Source organism: Thrips palmi, unplaced genomic scaffold (assembly GCF_012932325.1).
Source record: "Thrips palmi isolate BJ-2018 unplaced genomic scaffold, TpBJ-2018v1 HiC_scaffold_3, whole genome shotgun sequence".
Classification (NCBI taxonomy): Eukaryota; Metazoa; Arthropoda; class Insecta; order Thysanoptera; family Thripidae; genus Thrips; species Thrips palmi.
Window position 1 is genome coordinate 1,446,692 of NW_023144630.1, and position 20,865 is coordinate 1,467,556.

General features: G+C 53.8%; 1 protein-coding gene across 2 annotated transcripts; it reads right to left on the reverse strand.

Moving 5' to 3' along the window:
• Positions 1-178: 178 nt before the first annotated feature.
• Positions 179-20,458, reverse strand: LOC117648363 (beta-1,4-mannosyltransferase egh). 2 transcript variants are annotated; one of them, XM_034390863.1, is made up of 4 exons: positions 20,268-20,458; positions 19,006-19,818; positions 4,331-4,685; positions 179-4,244 (listed from the first exon to the last, which is right to left on the reverse strand). In XM_034390863.1, exons 2-4 carry the CDS (start codon positions 19,807-19,809, stop codon positions 4,021-4,023), a joined length of 1,383 nt encoding a protein of 460 aa, XP_034246754.1. In that variant the 5' UTR covers positions 19,810-19,818; positions 20,268-20,458; the 3' UTR covers positions 179-4,020. The 2 variants fall into 2 exon arrangements, with proteins under 2 accessions (XP_034246754.1, XP_034246755.1); XM_034390864.1 differs by having other exon boundaries at positions 20,238-20,458.
• Positions 20,459-20,865: the final 407 nt, after the last annotated feature.

Below are 20,865 nucleotides of genomic sequence, written 5' to 3' on the forward strand. Positions count from 1 at the left end.
CAGGCATTCATCCTATCTGTAATGCTGAGTAACGGGATCAATCCTTGAGTGACGCACAGTAACATGTCGATGGTGCTGTACCTTCACGGCACCATTAATAAAGAACCTATAAATTGATGTAAAATGCTCATGCTTTCTGTCTGAGGCAGTTGATGTTCAGGGGTAAAAATTTCAGGGGTAAAAATTTCATATTTGACACTATTTATTAAAAAAATTATTAAATAAAAAACTTAGAAATAAAAACGCTTTACACGTACCCATAAAAGGTGGAATCAAACAAGAAATTACAATGTCATTGTGCCTTTTGAGCCAGGACAAGTAGCCTACTTAGCAAATAATTTCAAGACAGTTTGAAGAAAACATCAACCAGTAAAAGCATCAAAGAGGAAGGTCTTCAGTCGTTCCATTAATACAAAACAAAGAGGTCACTCTGAATGCTTCCCGCTGACACATAAAAATCCAAAATTACAGCAACGTGACTAAAACAAATGGCAAAATTAAACTAGAGGTATCCTCCTTCATGGTTGATGTCTGAGAGTTATTTACAGAATGAAATGAAGCTTTTCGAAGGAATACTTTGATCATTTACTAAAGAACATAAGACCAAAACGATTACACTTACACAATTAAATGCTACAAACATATAAACAGTGCTATATAGTAAGTATATAAATATATTTATGTGAATTCTCATTGAAAAGAAAACAGTAACAAAACCCTATCAATATTTTATGAATGTACATTCATGCAACTGTGTTTTAAAATCCCTCTTAGGATTTCATATTAGACAACAATGAGCCCATGAAGAGATAACAGCAATCGAAGATAAGCCGCAAATTTATTTTTTAACCCTTATTTAGTAACACACTACCCTGGATACAAGGCAACAGTTCACCAAAAACAAATAAAAATCTAAAACAATTGTCTTTACATGTAAGAACAAAACAGGGGAGGAGGCAAGTGAAAATCCTGAAAAAATATTAAAAATAATGATAGAAATAATAATAATACAAGTACCCACAATTATTGTGCAGTAATTAAGAAAGCGTGGTTCCATGCTGATTTGGTTCATAACTTTATAATAATTAAAGAATTTTTAAGTTTCAATGGCTGACTAGACACATGTGTAAGAGACGGAGACAAAATACCTTTTCTCAGCAAACTCTCTAAGAAAGGCAAAGATGAGAAACTTTCACCCTTTGCACTATTGAGTCCAAACCAATGTTTTCAAATGCGAGAACAGTTGGGCACACACACTCAACCACCTGAGTACCAGTAAAGAGTAGTAAGATTAAAAAATTGTAACACCCAGTGACCAAAAAAGCACAGAAGTCAGCTCTGTGCAAACAAAACTAAATTTGGCAAAAGTAACAATTTTTTCTAGGCTTAAGAAAAATGAAAAGCAAGAGAGATCTGTCATATACCACAAAAAAAAACCCAACATGTCTGATGGTTTACAATAAAAGGAATTGCGTTGGTTAAAAACCTTTGGCAACTTATTCAGAAAACTAATTTAAGTTCGGATCCCTTTAAAAATATGATTTTTGATGAAACAATCTGTTATCATTTAAACCCTTTTGTCTTCTGAACATATATTACTCCATTACTTACACAAATTGTGAGTATTTTTGTACTTTGGTCCTTAAAACTGTATGAAAGCTTGGTACAGTACTTAATAAGGGGTACACTGGGAGGTCCGAGCACACATCAACTACTACGAAACTGTAGTAATTAAGCAATTATGCAATCGACTCAACAAGATATGTCTGTTTGAAAGAAAGATATCAAACCAGCACTTATTGTGCTGCATGAAAAGGAAAAGTAAATCAACACAGGAGTTTTGTCTGAATTGTGGAAAGTGCTTAGGACACACAGGCAAGCACACAGGGCAGCCCTTTGACATTTGAGGGCAAATTTGGCATCAAGCCCCAACAAGTTAGGTAGTGTTCCTTTCAAGAAAAGGACTTTCTACTCCTCCCAGCAGTGCTTGCCACCGTTGGCACAGACACTCCAAAAAAGCAAAGTAAAAAACACAACCATCAATGATGAAGAGACCGTACAGCTTAACCTACTTAACAGTAAAGCCTGAAGTCTTGCTATGACAGTAGAAATGACTGTTTCCTAAAAAGAAGAATTAACGTGCGCTTATTCAAGAACTAGTCCTGGAATACAGATTCTGTGAGAAAAAGATTAAAAAGCAGACTTACTGTTGTGCACATTACGTTTCAGAATCTTAGCCATAATTGACAAAGGAACTTTTCAAAGTTGCGGAAAGAAAGTGTATAAGAAATTTGGTTTCACTAACAAGAAGATAAATTTGTTTGGTCTTGTACCTTTTCTCATTTAAAAAAAAGGTAACCTCTGTGAAACATCTCAATTTTAATTTAAATTAAGGTTGAATTAACGGAACTCTGCTGAATCCATAATTCTCTTTCATGTTTACACTTTTCCATCCAGGCCACATTTTGAACCTCATATAAACATTGAGGTGTCATAAGAGAGCTCTGACCTAAAACTGAAACAAACACACACAAAACAAAAAAAAGATAGAAATCGAACCTTGAACTTATACACAACCATTCTCTTACTACAGGTAAATTTTCAAAAAAAATAATTAATTTTCATATATGAACTCACAATCTTTTTTGTAATAAACACACCACCCACATGATAGAATTGACGGAAAGTACAAGTAACATATCCACAGTAAGATTGGTCACAGCTTCTGAATTGAAGCAGAAACAACAAACACAGAATATTATATTACATAATTAACTTGTCATTGGAGCCTCAACTCAACATTCAAGACAAAACCAATTCACATTCTTGTGGTGTCTTTCAGAAGTGAAGTGTTTCTGACAATTATTAAGTACACATTTTAACTATTAAGCTCATTTTAGTAATCATCACAGACTTTTAAGTCACAGAATTTGGTAATATCAGAAATAAAGTACTGCTTGGAATCCAAAAGCCACATCTTATCACACAATTAATGAAAGCAAATGAAATGAAAAATTCTTGTCATCTCTAGGCTGAGGAAACATTAAAGCCTAACTCAAAAGCTCCACTAATTTCAAACACAAAAGCTATTGCTCAAAGATGGGAGGAAGCATTACTTCCCCACTACACATATTTTTTTAAAAGAAGAGAGTACTTTAAATTTTACAAGTATATGAGATTTTTATACTATTTCAAAACTGTGTTCATTCAAAACCTGCAAAAAAGCTTCAAAAAAATGTTGCTAAAAAGCTGCACAGATGTGATAATTACATATTACATAACATGAAGAAACACCAAACTTTTATACGAGATACTCTAATTGAAATTTGATTGCACACGATTGCACTTTGACAAAGAAATTATTGGAGACATATTGCTTGAACTAATACTTTCAAACATTAAAACATCTTACCAAGGTTTCTAAATTGAAATAGGTCAAAAACTCAAAGTTTACCTGAGATCACAGACAGCACATATTTCACTGACTAGCGGCAAACTTGCACCCTATTACAAATTAACCTGAGTGCTCTGCAAAGCACCATAATGGTAGAGAACAAAATTCGATGTTTCAATTATGATACATGAATATTGATCATGATGATACAAGGAAATGTCAAATACCAACTTAACACTCTGAATCCTGTTTTTAAGTATATTTATGTCGACACAAACCGATAATTCCACAAAGTCACAGCATAACACTTCTTCACAATTTTGCGTTGTTGGTCCAACATATTACCACCTCACAAGAACAAAGATACAAAATAGGGAATTTTACTACATTATTCTTAAAAGTTGGGTTTTGGTGCACTGACCTTAGAGCTATTGGTCACGACTTAAATTAATGAGTCAATTTGTAAGGAAATCATTTTTTTCCCACAGTATTAATTCACATTCAGAATTCACATCCTCTTCCATCAAACTTTAACACTACTTTGGTAATACATTCATTCAGCTTTGGCTAGGATATGACTAGATCCCCTCATATTCCACGAGGGCCTCTAGAAGGAGCTTTCTGGATCAAGCCTCGATGACAGGTGACTGCTGGAATTCCTTGTTGACGATGTAGAACTTGTGTTTGCGGCCAAAGACGCCCCAGATGACGGCAATGTTTTCGATGACCAGTGAGAAGGGAATGATGAGTAGCGTTCCAAATATGCAGAGGATGAACCTCATCGCCCCGAACCGGTACACTGAGAACGACTTCATCACGCCAAATATGTACATGTACAAGTTCATCCCCTCTGAAACACAAAAAAAAAATTACAATGATTTTTTTTTTTTTTTTTTTTAAAGGAAGCTGAGCGTTGGCTGACTGACTGAGACTCACCGATGAAGGCGAACAGCATGTTCATGGCGGCCGGGCAGGGCAGCGGAAAGAGCGCCGACAGGACCACCTTGGAGGTGACGAGGGGCAGCGTGACCCACGAGTAGCACGAGATGGCCAGCAGCCACTTGGCTCGCAGCGGCACGGCCTTAGAGTGCACCACCAGCAGGATGCCCTGCAGCCAGCGCTTGCGCTGCTGGATGAAGTCCCACATGGAGAAGGGCGACTTCTCCCACATCTCGCCCTCGATGAAGGCGAAGGAGTAGCCCTCGTTGAGGGCGCGCATCGCGAAGAAGCAGTCCTCGGCCACCGAGCCGTCCAGCCCGTTGTCGAACGACACCTGCCGCTCGGCCGACGCCTGAAACAGTCACACAGTCAGTCTTCGCGGGTTCGACTCCCGACATTCTTCCGTCTTTTTCAGAGGCGGGGCACAGTCGGCCAGAAGGCCGGAGGAGGCGGACAAAATTCTAGACGCGTTTTGAGCTCCAGGGTCGCTGAATGGGTCTTGAACGAGAGTGTGACCCCACCAATGGATTCCTCGTTCGGAGAGCAATCCATTGGTGGGGTCACACATTCGGTTCGAGTCCCATTTAGCGACTCTGCGGCTCAAAATGCGTGTCTTCTGGCCCACTGCGCGGGGAGGGTTTCGGTTGGCGGCACAGCCGCTCTAGCTCGCAGTTTGCACAGTGGTCTGCCGACGCGCGACAATGTGCTAAAGTGAGCGTGACGCGCACGTTGGCACGCGCGGTGTGGGGCAAGCGGGGCAAGCGTGACCGGAACTGGCCTCGACCAGCGAATCACTTCCGGGCCAGACACGGCGGGACACGGCGCGACACGCTGTGACAGGGTGATTGAACTGAAAACACGCTTCAGCGCGGGGGGCGGGGCGGGGGGGGGCATAGCGTCCCCTTTCGCGACCGGTGGAGGCGGCCGAAACTCTAGACGCGTTTTGAGCTCCAGAGTCGCTAAGCAGGACTCGAACCGAACGTGTGACCCCCACCAATGGATTGCTCTCCGAACGAGGAATCCATTGGTGGGGTCACACGTTCGGTTCGAGTCCCATTTAGCGACTCTGGAGCTCAAAACGCGTCCGGGATTTCGACCGCCTCCGCCGTGTGGACGAGGACTTCCCCCGGCCTTGGCGCGCTTTGGCTCTGGCCAACTGGCCCCTCCGGCAGGCGGGCCATTCTCAAGACCCCTGCCGCGCCGCCGCGCCGCCCCCTCTAGATTGAGGTGCCGCCGAGTGCCGCAGCGAAGCAGCGGGGCTGACCTGTTGACCCAGTGCAGTGCGGGCCGCGGCGGGCCGCCACTGGAGGGAGGTCACCACGACCAGAGTATACCCGCATGCCCACCCACACTGACTGGCGCAGTAGCGCGCTGACAACCATTCCCGCGATAAAACCAAACTGTATCGACTGGCCCCGCGCCTGCCTGGTGGCAACGTCAACGGCAACCACCCACCCCACCGCGTGAGCGCTCCCAGTGCAATCGTGCATTTTGCTGCTTGCTTTCTGCTCCGCGGCCGCGGAGTCCCAATGTGCCGCGCGCACGACGGCCAGCCGCCTCCAGGTGTGAAAAGCATTTCCTGGGGGTGGCGGCGTGGGGCGGTGGGGGCGGGGGCGCCACCGGGAGCCACGTGTAGCAACCCCCACCCCAACACTAAGTGACTCCATCCGCAGAGCTAGCAGAGCTAGCAGAGCCACCCCCTCCCCCTTCCCGTCGGCAAAACACGTCCGCAGCCATAACTCGGGCACGTTACCGCGCCGCCGCGCTGCCGCACCCGGACGGACAGTGACGCCCCAAACTAGACCGTCCGGCACACTGGCAGACCGCCCCACAGTGGGCCAGAAGACCGGTGGGGGCGGCCGAAACTCTAGACGCGTTTTGAGCTCCAGAGTCGCCGAACAGGACTCGAACCGAACGTGTGACCCCATCAATGAATTGCTCTCCGAACGAGGAATCCATTGGTGGGGTCACACGTTCGGTTCGAGTCCTGCTTAGCGACTCTGGAGCTCAAAACGCGTCTAGAGTTCTGGCCGCCTCCACCGGTCTTCTGGCCCACTGTGCGCCCTTCGGGCCGACAGGTGGAGCGACAACGTGCCCTTTCGGGTCCTCGTTAGAGAGAACGCACACACACCAAGCACAGCCGCACACCAGAACTCCAACCATGTCAACCTTGGCGCAGCGCGCCGCAGGTCGCCCCAACTATCGTGCCAGTGATGTTTCGCGACTGGCAGGTACTTTTTAAAAATAAAACAGAATGATATCGCGCTCTAGGGGCCACTGTAGGAGACTCTACGAGGCTCTCGGGGTCGCCGGTAACCCCACCGGAGCGTGGCCTTGCCAACGGCCTTGCCAGCGGCCTTGCCCAGGAAGCCACTTTGTCGTCGCCCTGACCTTCGCGGCGCGACATCGCCTTTCTCAGGCCTGGCGGGACACTGAATAATCATTTCGGCAGCGACGGTCAGAGAAGCACCGCTGGAATCAACCACTGGTCGAGCATCAACCACCGGCATCAAACTCCATCAACCTCGCTCAGGAATCAACGCACTACTGGATTCGGCCGCCGGGGCACGTCTACTCCACGAGCAATGCAGTTTTCCACACTCCAGGCAGCAGGCAGGACCGTTCAATGACGACGGCAACAACAACAACAACACCGCGGCACAGCAGCAACAACAACAAGGGGCACGTGACAGCCCGCAGGAAAAAAGGGACTGCAAGATGGCAATCCTAGACAGTTTGATGGACGTGGCGGGCCGGCGTGGGCTGCCGCACGCTGCCGCAAGGGGCCGTACCCGAGCCGCGTGACCGCCCCAGCCCCAGCCCTCCGGGAGGGGGTCGTCAATACGCCAAATCATGAATGCATGGCAAGGTTGGGTTATGCAGGTCACCCGCGGACAGAAAGACAGAGAGGGAGACACAGCGAGGGGCCCACAGTGGGCCAGGAGGCGACCAAAATTCTAGACGCGTTTCGAGCTCCAGAGTCGCTGAACCAGACTCGAGCCGAACGAGTGACCCCACCAATGGATTCCTCGTTCGGAAAGCAATCCATTGGTGGGGTCACACGTTCGGTTCGAGGCCTATTTAGCGACTCTGGAGCTCAAAACGCGTCTGGAGTTTTGGCCAACTGCGCGGGTCTCCTGGCCCACTGTGGGGGCCAAAAATCGTGTCCCGATAAATTGATGACTGGCTAGCCGAGCCGAGCCAGCACGGCCCCAGCCATTAAGGGTGTTTGCATGGCGGCAATTACTCTATCGCACTCTATCGCACTCACGGCATCTTCGTCTGTCTCACTCGCACACTGCCATTCCCGCAGTGGTGTGGCCCACACCGCGGGCCGCGTTGGGGCTGCCCCAGGAGAGAGAGGGAAAGACAGAGAGCGCCCTGCCGCAAAAAAGAAAGAAACAACACGCACGCGCCGGCGGGATTCGAACCCACGCCAATTCATTTCAGACATTCGGCGTCGGTCAAACGGAAGGCAAGCGCCACGCATCACATCAAGGTGGCACATCCTGCAGGATGCAAGAAGCGAGACGTTTTCTTTCTCTGTTTGGGCGGGTGGTCCCCGCGCCCGGCCTGCAGGGCAGCCCCAGGCAGCCCCAGGCAGCCCCAGGCAGCCCCAGGCAGCCCCAGGCAGCCCCAGGCAGCCCCAGGCAGCCAGGCACCCGCACCCAGGCAGCCCCAGGCGCCCAGGCACCCAGGCGCCCAGGCAGCCCCAGGCAGCCCCAGGCAGCCCCAGGCAGCCCCAGGCAGCCCAGGCAGCCCCAGGCAGCCCCAGGCAGCCCCAGGCAGCCCCAGGCAGCCCCAGGCAGCCCCAGGCAGCCCCAGGCAGCCCCAGGCAGCCCCAGGCAGCCCCAGGCAGCCCCAGGCAGCCCCAGGCAGCCCCGCATGGCCGTCCCTTTGTGTGCCGCTGCATCGGGAAGCAGAGCGAAGGGCGAAGGGCCCGGCCGACGGGCCGCGTGAGGGACGGCCACATTTCCACGACTTATTCTCCGCGGGGCGAGACTCACAGTGGGCCAAAAACTCTAGGCGCGTCTTCAGCTCCAGAGTCGCAAAATGGCACTCGAACCGAGCGTGTGACCCCACCAATGGATTCCTCGTTCGGAGAGCAATCCACTGGTGGGGTCACACGTTCGGTTCGAGTCCTGCTTAGCGACTCTGGAGCTCAAAACGCGTCTTGACTTTTGGCCACCTGCGCGGGTCTTCTGGCCCACGTGCACCCCGACCCCCGCGGATAACTGCCGCCTTCCCGGGGCAGGGGGATGGGAGCCGCACCACTGCAAGCTGGCTGCCGCTACCGCACAACGACGGACAAGAGTTGCCCGACCGAGGGGCTGGCGTCTGGCTCGCTGAGGACGCACGCACCCATGGCGATGAAGAACGTCCCCAAGTACCCATGACGAAGGTGCACAGCACAAGTACTCATTCGCCGGAAAAAAGCACTCATGACTAACGCGCACAGGGCAAGTACCCATGACCACGCAAAAAATATATTAGAAATGTTGCAACGGTGACGGTTGCACGGTGACTCCATCCATGACTCACCATCGGTCCGCATGGTCCTCATGGTGGTGCCCGTGACTATGACGACGAGCCGGAGACGTGCCGCGACGCACAGTCGGCCGCGGCGTCGGCCCGCCCGAGACTTACCCATAACTTGCCCTCAACTTACCCATGACTTACCCTAAACTTCCCCCCACCATAACCACAGCTGTCCCACAACTTACCCGGCGACCCCGGGTTGAGGACAACCGGGCCGCGCTTCTCCGCACGCGACACAGTGGGCCAGAAGACCGGTGGAGGCGGCCAAAACTTCAGACGCGTTTCGAGCTCCAGAGTCGCTGAATGGGACTCGAACCGAACGTGTGACCCCGCCAATGGATTCCTCGTTCGGAGATCAATCCATTGGTGGGGTCACACGTTCGGTTCGAGTCGTATTTAGCGACTCTGGAGCTCAAAACGCGTCTAGAGTTTTGGCCGCCTCCACCGGTCTTCTGGCCCACTGTGCGCGAACCATAGGAACCCCCGACCCGCCCTGCCCCGCCGAGGACGCCGCCGAGGTACACGTGGTGGCGGCCATGCGGCGGCCCGAGATTAGATTTGGCGGTGCGATGCAGCGATACCCTTTACCCTGGCCGTGCGTGCCTTGGCGTGCCTGTCGGACAGGCCCTGTCCACCCGCCACACAGTGGGCCAGATGGATGGAGTTGCTGTGTTCGTCACCGTGGGTATTTGGCAACATTTTTAATATATTTTTTGCGTGGTCATGGGTACTTACCCTGTGCGCGTTAGTCATGATTGCTTTTCCCGGCGAATGAGTACTTGTGCTGTGCACCTTCGTCATATACTTGAGGCCGTTCTGCATCGCCATGGGTGCGTGCGTCCTCAGCGAGCCAGACAGCGACAGAGAGCACGGCGACGCCGCGGGGTCAGTTCCACCACACTGCGCGGCCCTACAGTGGTGCGGCCGAAACTCCAGGTGCGTTTTGAGCTCCAGAGCCGCTAAACAGGACTCGAACCGAACGTGTGACCCCACCAATGGATTCCTCGTTCAGAGAGCAATCCATTGGTGGGGTCACACGTTCGGTTCGAGTCCCATTCAGCGACTCTGCAGCTCAAAACGCGTCTAGAGTTTCGGCCGCCTCCACCGGTCTTCTGGCCCACTGTGCGGAAGGCCCTTGGTGCACTGGTAGCGGGACGCGCGGACGCAGGCTGCACCGAGGCTGGAGGCGCTGGAGGCCGGCCAGTGCACTGCCGCCATGCCGCAGCTGCCCCGACTGACCCTCCACTTAGGACCCTGCACGCCCGTCTCTACACTGTTCCAAACTTTCTTCTGCAAATCCCGGAGAGCAGACCTGGCTTACACCAATGCCGTCCATTTTCCACGTAACACGCTTCCCTCACCCCACCCCACCCCTTTTAGGCCTGCAGGTAATTTACCCCCCCCCCCCCCCGGGCGATAAAATAGTAACAACCTGCAGTGGGTACGCCGCGGACACCGCGCGCCACGGTCATGACATGTCGCTTGGCCGGCTCGACTCGCTCGGGGACCAATCGATTGCCTGCCTTGCCTTGCCTGCCTTGCCTGCCCGGTCGCGGCGCCGGCGCGCTTTCTGCTTTGGCAGCGAGGAAGCGCGCCGAGAGGGAAAAGGACAACAAAGGCAAGACGCACAGTGGATTTGCCAGAAGACCGGCGGAGGCGGCCAAAATTCTAGACGCGTTTTGAGCTCCAGAGTCGCTAAGTGGGACTCGAACCGAACGTGTGACCCTACCAATGGATTGCTCTCCGAACGAGGAAACCATTGGTGGGATCACACGTTCGTTTCGAGTCCCATTTAGCGACTCTGCAGCTCAAAAACGCGTCTAGAACTTTGGCCGCCTCCGCCGGTCTTCTGGCAGCCGGTCTTCTGGCAAACCCACTGTGGGTTGCCCATTGGGTCCGTGACGTCCGTGACTCTGTCTCCCAAACGGACTCAAGGGCACGGCGGCGGTGCGTGGGCGGCGGTGTCTTTCTGGGCGACGCGGACAACTACGCGGTGCTGAGCGCCATGAGCCGGTATGTGCGCTCGTTCTTTTCCGACTGGCGCACAGAAAAACAACAACAAAAACAACAACAACAACAACAACAACAACAACAAGGAAGGGCCCTACCTATCCCCCAGCGCACAGTGGGCCAGAAGACCGGTGAAGGCGGCCAAAACTCTCGACGACTTTTGAGCTCCAGAGTCGCTAAATGGGCCTCGAACCGAACGTGTGACCCCACCAATGGACTCCACGTTCGGAGAGCAATCCATTGGTGGGGTCACACGTTCGATTCGAGTCCCGTTAAGCGACTCTGGAGCTCAAAACGCGTCTAGAGTTTTGGCCGCATTCACCGTCCTCTGGCCCACTGTGCAGCGCCCTGCCGCCGGGCTGGCTGGGCGTCAGCCCGACGCGTAGGCAACACGCACGCACCGGCGCGCGGTGGCGGGGCCGGCGGCCTACCCGCCGGGCTGACAGGCTGGGGGACAGGCTGGGGGACTAGGGGGCTCGCTCGTTCCATCCGTCCTGTTTTTCTGTTTTCTATTCGGGCGCGGCAGGCAAAGAGAAAGGGGGGGGGGCTCGAAAACACGGCGGGGAAGTCCCACGCCGGCGTCGAAAATACGAAGGGACTGAGGGAAAAAAACCAAACACCTCCTTCGCGACCAACGAAGGAAATATCATGCATTGTAGGCTCTGCTCCGCATAAAGAGGAACTGCTTACACGCGCTAAAAAAGGTTCCTAGTTTTCCCAGAAAGCCTGTGATAAAGACAAAGGCGATTTTCAGGGAGTTCCTGGGAAAACCCCAGGAACCGTTTTTACCGTTTGCGAAGGGATTCCCTTCGAAGGAATTCTTCCCAGGTTTACCGACGCCTTCGTCTGGTCCGTCCGTCTCAGGCGTTGCCTCGTACACGTTTTCTCGTGCTGTGTGCCTCTTTAAAAGTGTGTGCGGGGAGGAGGGGGGGGCGGTAATCAGGCTTGCATTAAAGCCCCTCGCGGACACGCCCTGTAGACTGATTCCGAGAGTCGCTTTCGTCGCTCTGTCTCCCTCGCACCAGTGCGGGACGCCCCGCGAGTGCGAGAGAGACAGAGCGACTCTCGGAATGGGACTGCCGGCGGGCCACACCCCTGCGAGTGCCGGGGCTGTGCGGGGCTGCCTACGCGGCTGGCCGGTTGGCAAATAGAGTTCGGGCACGCGTCGCTGGGTCGCGTCGTCTCTCTCGCACCTGCAGGACACGCCCCGCCAGTGCGCACCGAGCCCCCGACCTTCCAAGCGGCCAGCAATGACCAGCACACCGCGAGAAAGAAATGGAGAGCCAGAGAGAGAGAGAGAGAGAGAGAGAGAGAGAGAGAGAAAGAGAGAGAGAGAGAGAGAGAGAGAGAGAGAGAGAGAGAGAGAGAGAGAGAGAGAGAGAGAGAGAGAGAGAGAGAGAGAGAGAGAGAGAGAGAGAGAGAGAGAGAGAGAGAGAGAGAGAGAGAGAGAGAGAGAGAGAGAGAGAGAGAGAAAATTGTGGAGTGCTGGTCGTGAAGGAGTGACGTCACGCCAGGCCGAGCCTTGCCGAGCCACGCCGGGGGAATGAGAAGGACTTGAAGAGATTGCGCGAAGACGAGCGCGGGGCAGGAAACGCGTGCTCGTGCATATTTGCTGATTGCGTGTGCGCGACAGCTGGCGACAGCGCTGTAAGTGAAGAGGTGAGACTTCACAAAAAGAAACTGAAAATATTTTTCTTATTCATACTCGAAAGGAGTGCTTGCGAGGAATCGCGCGACGCGGGTTGTCGCAAGCGAGTCGATTCGCCAATTCTAATCGGTCGGCCCGCGCGGCGCGCACCTCACCCGCATGCGTCTGTGTGTCGGCCAGCCACAGTGGGCCAGAAGACCGGTGGAGGCGGCCAAAACTCAGGCGCGTTTTGAGCTCCAGAGTCGCTAAATGGGACTCGAACCGAACGTGTGACCCCACCAATGGGTTCCTCGTTCCGAGAGCAATCCATTGGTGGGGTCACACGTTCGGTTTGAGTCCCATTTAGCGACTCTGGAGCTCAAAACGCGTCTAGAGTTTTGGTCGCCTCCACCGGTCTTCTGGCCCACTGTACCAGCCCAGCCGCCCACGCCGGAGACTCGTTTGTCCTAATTGATGGCACCGCCGCACCGCGCCGCACCGCCCTGCATGCATGGCCAGCAGGAGCGACGGGTGCACCCGTTCGGAATCAGCCTGCAAGCCCGGCCGGCCCGGCCCACTTCAGGGCTTCTAATTATCTAGAGTCCTGCAGTGGCCGGTAGTGGCCGGCACAGAGTCCTGCACTGCCCGGGGCTGCGGGGCACGGCCTGCCGAAACGGCACTCAAAGTCTGTCCAAAGGTGGCGCCCAGCCCAGGCCCAGGTCAAGGGGCGCGTCCGCCAGTGGCGCGACAACAAGTCGGAGACTCGAAGACGCGGTGGATGCGGCCTGCGACACCACCTCACTGGGCCAGAAAACCGGTGGAGGCGGTCAAAATCCCGGGCGCGTTTTGAGCTCCAGAGTCGCTACAGGGGCCTCGAACCGAACGTGTGACCCCACCAATGGATTGCTCTCCGAACGAGGAATCCGTTGGTGGGGCCACACGCTCGGTTCGAGTCCCATTTAGCGACTCTGGAGCTCAAAACGCATCAAGAGTTTTGGCCGCCTCCACCTGTCTTCTGGGCCACTGTGCATCGCCGAGGGCCATTTGCACCTTCTGGGACCGACAGACGGGCGGGCAGTGGGCAGACAGACAGGCAGAGAGACGGGCACGCCAGGGCACGCACACTGATACAAGGGAACCGCAAGGACAAGGGCTGGGCCGCTGGGCCGGCCGTTCGATAGAATGTTTGAGTCGAGGGCGGCCTGGACGGCCCGGACGGCCCGGAGGGCCCACCTCTCTGCCAGCCTCTACACTTTTGCCGTCCAGCTCGCGGTTCGACCGCCACCACCACATAATGCCACCGTGTCAGTCAAACTCGCATCAACACGACAAAGTTTTCAGTTCCATTTCCCCTGGCGGGCCGTGGGGCAGGCCAGGGGCAGGCCCACGCCGTCCCACTGTTGTTTGTTTCCGACTCTCCATCGAATTTGAAATGAACGTGCCACGCGAAATGACGAAGCTCTGGGAAACGACTGACGCACAGTGGGCCAGAAGGCCGGTGAAGGCGGCCAAAACTCAAGACGCGTTTTGAGCTCCAGAGTCGCTAAACGGGACTCGAACCGAACGTGTGACCCCACCAATGGATACCACGTTAGGAGAGCAATCCATTGGTGGGGCCACACACTCGGTTCGAGTCCTGTTTAGCAACTCTGGAGCTCAAAACGCGTCGAGAATTTTGGCTGCCGGCGCCGGTCTTCTGGCCCACTGTGTGACGCGCATTCGCGAGTCAGGATCGTTGCAAAACGGCCAGGCAGAGGATAGCAGGTCCTTTACGAATTCCTTGTTCCGCATGCACTCCCGACTTGAGGACCATCCAGGCGAGCCTCCCCCAGCCCAGCCGTTTGGGGTGCTCTTGTCGGACCGCGCCCCCAAAGGACGTGTTTGATTTCCTCCGAGAGTTCCTCAAGGACCGGGACTAGGGCGTGACCCCCTCCAGCCACTTAGAAGACTTACTAAGACTTCCCCTTTACCCCCGAGCCGCGAGCAGCCGAGCACCGAGGGGGTAAACACTCGCGTAATACCCTGTACACAAAAATCGTGTATTACGCGTAATACACGTAATTGTAATACCATTTTGGGGCTAAATATGTCAAATTTTGGCATTTCAGTGCCGTTATACACGTGTAATGTCCCCGTAATACCGCGTAATACCGAGTACTCTGTACACGATTTCGTAGAGTGTTTACCCCCTCGCCGAGCTACCCGCCCGGTGCACGCAAAAAAACAAGGGGTAAGTACCGGTGGAGGCGGCCAAAATTCTAGAGGCGCTTTGAGCTCCAGAGTCGCTGAATGGGACTCGAACCGAACGTGTGACCCCACCAATGGATTGCTCTCCAGGGGAGTCTATTGGTAGGGTGACACGTTCGGTTCGAGTCCTGTTTAGCGACTCCGGAGCTCAAAACGCGTCTAGCCTTCCGGCCACTGGCCCACTGTGGTACGGTCACTATGATGTTGCCTCGTCGGGAGGGAAGAACGAAGGACCGTTCGTCATTGATTCAACTTTTTCTTTGGCTGTGCAAGGCACACTGGTTGGTCGTGACGTCACAGGACGTTCTCGCCAGATAAGCGGCGGCTCTAAGATTACGGCCCCACTACAGTGGCACCAAGTGCAGCCGAAAGCGGATCTCGCTCCGCGGCGTGCACGCAGAGGATGTGCGGCGTACAGTGGGCCAGAAGACCGGTGGAGGCGGCCAAAACTCTAGACGCGTTTTGAGACGCGTGACGACAAACGCCACAAGTGGTCGCACGAGTGGAGACAAAGTAATCGACAAACACTTAATCTTTGGCAAATAAATCACACCTACTGTTTTCATTTTTGTGGTCCCCTGCTGTAGTCTCGCGTGCAGGTGTGTGCTCGTGTGTGCCCTCCCTGGCAAAAGCAAGGGCGTCAGGGTCGCACATTACGGTGGGCCAGAAGACCGGCGCAGGCGGCCAAAACTCTAGACGCGTTTTGAGCTCCAGAGTCGCTAACCAGGACTCGAACCGAACGTGTGACCCCACCAATGGATTCCTCGTTCGGAGAGCAATCCATTGGTGGTGTCACACGTTCGGTTCGAGTCCCATTTAGCGACTCTAGAGCTCAAAACGCGTCTAGAGTTTTGGCCGCCTCCACCGGTCTTCCGGCCCACGGCGGGGGCGTCCCTGGCGTGACACTCACGGCGACACGGCCTCCACGAAGCACGGCCCAAACGTCTCCCCAGACGGTCACTTCGCCGGCGGTAACCCTGCCTCGGCAAAATTACCCCCCCCCCCCCATTTTCCCCCCGGTGGGCCTAGGGATCGAGCCACCGCCATCTGCCACACTCTAGAAAGTACATGAGGAAATTGTGCGGATAAGTTGCTTATCGTTCATATGTTTACATTGCAGAGGTGACTCACGCAAGGGAGAGGTGAACCACGCCGGGCTAGACGGACGGACGGACAGACAGACAGACAGACAGACAGACAGAAAGAACGCGCGCACCGACTCTGGGCACATACCGACCAAAGCCAGCGAACTGGGTCATCATGTGAGTTTACTTGCTCCCAGGTTTCCCCCTCCCGGCAAGGCTCTTTCGTCAAGTCGGAGAAAGACACACGCGGCTCGCGACGGAGAGAGGGAGGACAAGGCAGCCGGTAAAGGACCGCAGTGTCTAGCCCGGTGACGCTATTGGAGCAGGGTCAACGTGACGCAGGATCGAAGTGACGAAAGAGTTCCTACGTCGAGTCGTTATCACGAGACACGCAAGCAGCGTTTACTACGGGGAAAAACCATATCAGGGTGAATGAAAATAAATGAATGAATGGATGAATGAAAAAAATCAAAGAACGAAACGGATGAAAAATGAATGAATGACTAATAAATGACTGAATGACTAAAAAATGACTGAATGACTAAAAAATGACTGAATGACTAATGAATGACTTAATGACTAATGAATGACTTAATGACTAATAAATGACTGAATGACTAATAAATGACTGAATGACTAATAAATGATTACTGAATGAATGAATGAATGAATGAATGAATGAATGAATGAATGAATGAATGAATGAATGAATGAATGAATGAATGAATGAATGAATGAATGATGTTCGAGGGCGGACTCGCGTGCCGCGGCGCCGTGCGGCCCTTCGTTAGTGAGGCCGCGTCGCGTCTTAATCCGTCCCAGATTAACTTTTCATACGTCGTGCCAGGGCCGCCAGGGCCGCCACCGCCAGGGCCACCAGGGCCACGGGCAGGCCCAGGTGCATCGACAGCAAAAACAAAAATAAAGCCAACGCTCAGGCTGTTGTTGTTGCTGCCGCCAGCATGTGCTGATGCACAGTGGGCCAGAGGACCGGTCGAGGTGACTAAAACTCGAGACGCGTTTTGAGCTCCAGAGTCGCTAAACATGACTCGAACCGAACACCCCACCAATGGATTCCTCGTTCGGAGAGCAACTCATTGGTGGGGTCACACGTTCGGTTCGAGTCCCATTTAGCGACTCTGGAGCTCAAAACGCGTCTTGAGTTTTGGCCGCCTCCACCGGTCTTCTGGCCCACTGTGTGATGCCAGAGGCGGGCACGGCTCGGAACAACAGGACCGCCCTGACGGCGGCCCGGAGCGTCATGCACACCAATTCACCCCATCGCAGCGCGCCCGTGCCTGCCACGCAGAGTCCCGTAGGGGTGCGAGAGAGAGAGAGAGAGAGAGAGAGCGACCTGCTGGGCGGGGCTGGGTCTTGCGGCCCGCAGCAAGGAGCAAGCAGTAGCAGCAAGCCCTTAAGGGGCCCTCGAGACCTCAGCGCGCCTCAGCGCCTGCGGAACGGGCAAGGGCAGTCCCGGCGAACACGCGCCCCGCCCCGCCCCGCCCCGCCGGCTGGAGAGGAGCAAGCGACAAGTGAAGCGGGCGCCCACACTCGGCGTTTCAGCTTTTCTGTATTTTACAGTGCGCCGCCCAGGGTCTCGACGCGGACGCCAAAAGCTCTCGGCGCGTTCAAAAAATACTCATTATGTTCGTCTTTCTGATTACACGCGCTTCTCGGAAGCCGAGTTGGGCGCGGGCCAGGCGGAGCCCGGGCACCACGGCCACGCGGACCACGTGCTTCCGCGGCGCGGCGCGGCGTCGACGGCCAGGGTCGTGGTGGTCGTGGCGGTCATCGCGGTGCTCGGACGGCACGGGCAGCGCGCCGGACGCGCCGACGTGCGTGACGTACTGATGAACGTGATTTGGCATATCGATCCCTTGAGGGCCCTCGGCCTCCGTCCTCTCTCTCTCTCTCTCTCTCTCTCTCTCTCTCTCTCTCTCTCTCTCTCTCTCTCTCTCTCTCTCTCTCTCTCTCTCTCGCACTCCGTGATCCCATCCGTGATCCGTGCGCGTGCGAGAGAGACAGAGCGACGGCGGGAAACAAACGAGGCGGCCATCTGCCCCTCCTCCTTCGCTTCGATACTCCCTTTACCCCCCGCGCTCCCGCGCCATCCCGCAGCGGCGAATTTCCAAGCCAAAGGGCCTTCCCCTTCCCCCGGCGGCATTTTCAACCCCGAGCCTTGTCCCTGAAGTCCCTGGAGAAGGACGAGAGCCCCTCCGGTAGGCCGCGCCAGCCGCGCCGGGCCGCGCACCCCGCCGGGCCCACCGTGGTGACCCCGATGGGGCCGGGCGGGGCCGGGCCAGGCCGCGCAGTGGCGGTGGGCAAGAGCGGAGCCCCCTCCCCCCCCCCTCCCCTCCCAGCACTCGTCACCCACTTGGCACTCTCTCTAGCAGGACGGGACGACGGGACGCTAAAACGCGGAGGCTGCCGTCCTGGCCCTGCCGCGGGGCTTCGTTACAACGCCCACGCCCCGCCCCGCCCCGCCCCGCCCCGCCCTCTCGCCGGGAAGAGCTCTAGGAACCTCCAGGCCGTCCTCAGGGAGGGGCTGGGCTGGGCTCCCACCGGGTGAATTCGCACAAAACCAGTTCATGTCATAAAAATGTTATTGGAGGGAGGCAGCCAGATTTCCCAGAATGAGGCAGTCAGGTGGCGGATAGCGCCAGCGTACCCGGCCCGGCGTGCACGGGGCCGCGATGGACTCGCTATCAGGCGGCGCGATGTACCGATAGCGTCGAGGAGCTGTCCTTTTCGTCGCTCTGTCTCTCTCGCACCTGTACGGAACGCCCCATGAGTGCGAGAGAGACGGAGCGACGCAGTCTGCTGCAGCGCCGCGGCCGAGCGATAGCGACGGGCCAGACGGGCCGATAGCCCAAGCATTGGCGAAAGGCACGGCACGGCGGCCACCTCGGCGGCCACCTCGGCGGCCACCTCGGCGGCCCGGCCCGGGCCGACCGCCTCGACCTGACCTTACCCCACACAGCCCCACGGACTGCCCCAGCCTTGCCCCAGCCCGAGTCCTAACAATGACACTTCTTTGCTCTACCAACACACTGCCAAGGCCGCAGCGTCCAATGAGTCATCATCGTCTGACACCGAGTGCCACAGGGGTTCCACTAGCAACACCTCTAAACATTCGCAATGACGGAGAAGAGGAGAATACTCACCAGAGTTACGACGAACGACCCCTTCCAGCTGAAGTAGGGCTTGTTGAAAACGGTGAACTGACATCTCAGCTTTCCCATGTCATCTGCCACTCGGAAGCTGTCTGCCACAGTGGTGAACCAGTTCACCACATCTTCATTGGCGTAGGTGATGAGTCCTTGTCCAAAATGGTTTTTGCCATCAAGGACAAAGTTGAGAATCCCTCGTATTGAATTTTCAGTGAGAAGGGTTTCTTCATCAAGATGAACAATCCAGTCATTGTCGTTCAAGATGTTCACTCCGTCTTCTAGGCAATATTGTAATGCTCTTGCTTTGAAGAGAGCGCCACTTTTTGATTGATACGTGCTTGGCACAACAATCTCTCTTGTTCTTCTGTGCTCTGGTAAACCAATCGGCTTGTCTGTCACAACTTCTATGAGGAAATTTTCCAATCCTGCATCCAAGCACTGCTTCATATTACGGGAAACATTGTTCTTCACTAGTTCTTTGTAATCACCTCTGGTCACAACACGAATACAAATGAATGGAGCCAACAGGGGTGATCCAGTAAGTTTTACCTTGCCTGGGAAAGCATTATAACGTGTAAGTCCATACAGATTGAATAATACTTGAGGCAAGGGTAAAATTGTAAAGAGTCTTAAGAGGTAGAGGACGAATGCTCCCGCAAGTCCATATCGTTCCCATGGATCAAAGTTCAGAGATTCATTGTTTCCAAATTGTATTCCACCGGTAGCAATTTGGTAAACCAGAAGCACACAAAATAAAAGAATGCAGTGAAGTAAATGTTTCGTCCAACTGGTAAGCATCTTTGAGCTCTGCAAAAGAGATAACACAAAATTTGTAAATTACATAATAGCACTATTTAAAACTTCTCATAGGTTATAAGGAAATAAAAGGTCCAATGATCACTAAAGTTTCAAGACATCATGTGAAACATATTACGTTAACAAAAAGTAAGCAATTTAGAAGTTCCACTAAGGAAATTTCTGAAAGCTTAATTTAAAAAATTAAAAACAGAAGTTTTTATCTCAAAACTCATGCAATGTAAAGAGGATTTGTAAAGTAATTAAAGCATTTGTTAAAAATTAAATGTGCAGCTACAATGAAAACTGAGAAAACGAAATTGTCAAGCAACCATAACGAAAGCAAAGGAAAAATTCAGAAAACTGAAAGACTCAAGTGTCAAAGCGGGGGTTATGGCACCCTTCGGTTTCTGCTAAGCTCCTAAGCGCACCCATTTGATCGCCAATGAATAGACATTCACCTTCGTCGTTCACTTGAGAAGCTTCCGTCCTCACCCACGGCGCTCGCGCTTCTGTTATATAGGTCTACATGGATGCCGAACATAAACACTATCGGGAAATTAAAAAGAAAGCCACTACGGAGCTGGAATGGGAGATCCGCCCACCGGCAGAGGGGACACCACACCAAACAGCGAACCGAACCGAACACCGAACGCGGTGCCGCGAGACCCGCGAACCGAGTGACCTGCCGATAAGGCGTGGGTGTATGCGCACGACAATCGATAAGGGGCCACTATTCGCAGCGCACGCTGGTACAGCTCGTTCACGCAGTACTGGCCCGATGGTGGGACTGGTGCCGCACGAGCGCGACTGCAGCTCGTTTCAACTTTTTGAACAGTTGATCGAAATGGACTATACGCAATCTCCCGCTCGAATTTGAACCAAATGGACAAATGGACTGTACGTTATCTCCCGCTCGAATTTGAACGAGACGGAGTTCAGTTCACACCGGCTTCCCCTCTGGCTCAGCAAAAACCCCCAGGACTTTCAAAAGTTTTCAGGCACTAGTGTCAAGTGCATCCATTCTGTCACGATCTTTTCAAATTTTCCCTGACTAAA

Coding starts and splice junctions, on each gene's coding strand:
- LOC117648363 (XM_034390863.1), bottom strand. CDS start 19,809: ATGCTTACCAGTTGGACGAAACATTTACTTCACTGCATTCTTTTATTT. Junction 4,686..19,005: donor GGTCGTTCGTCGTAACTCTG/GTGAGTATTCTC, acceptor TGACTGTTTCAG/GCGTCGGCCGAGCGGCAGGT. Junction 4,245..4,330: donor CATGCTGTTCGCCTTCATCG/GTGAGTCTCAGT, acceptor TTTGTGTTTCAG/AGGGGATGAACTTGTACATG.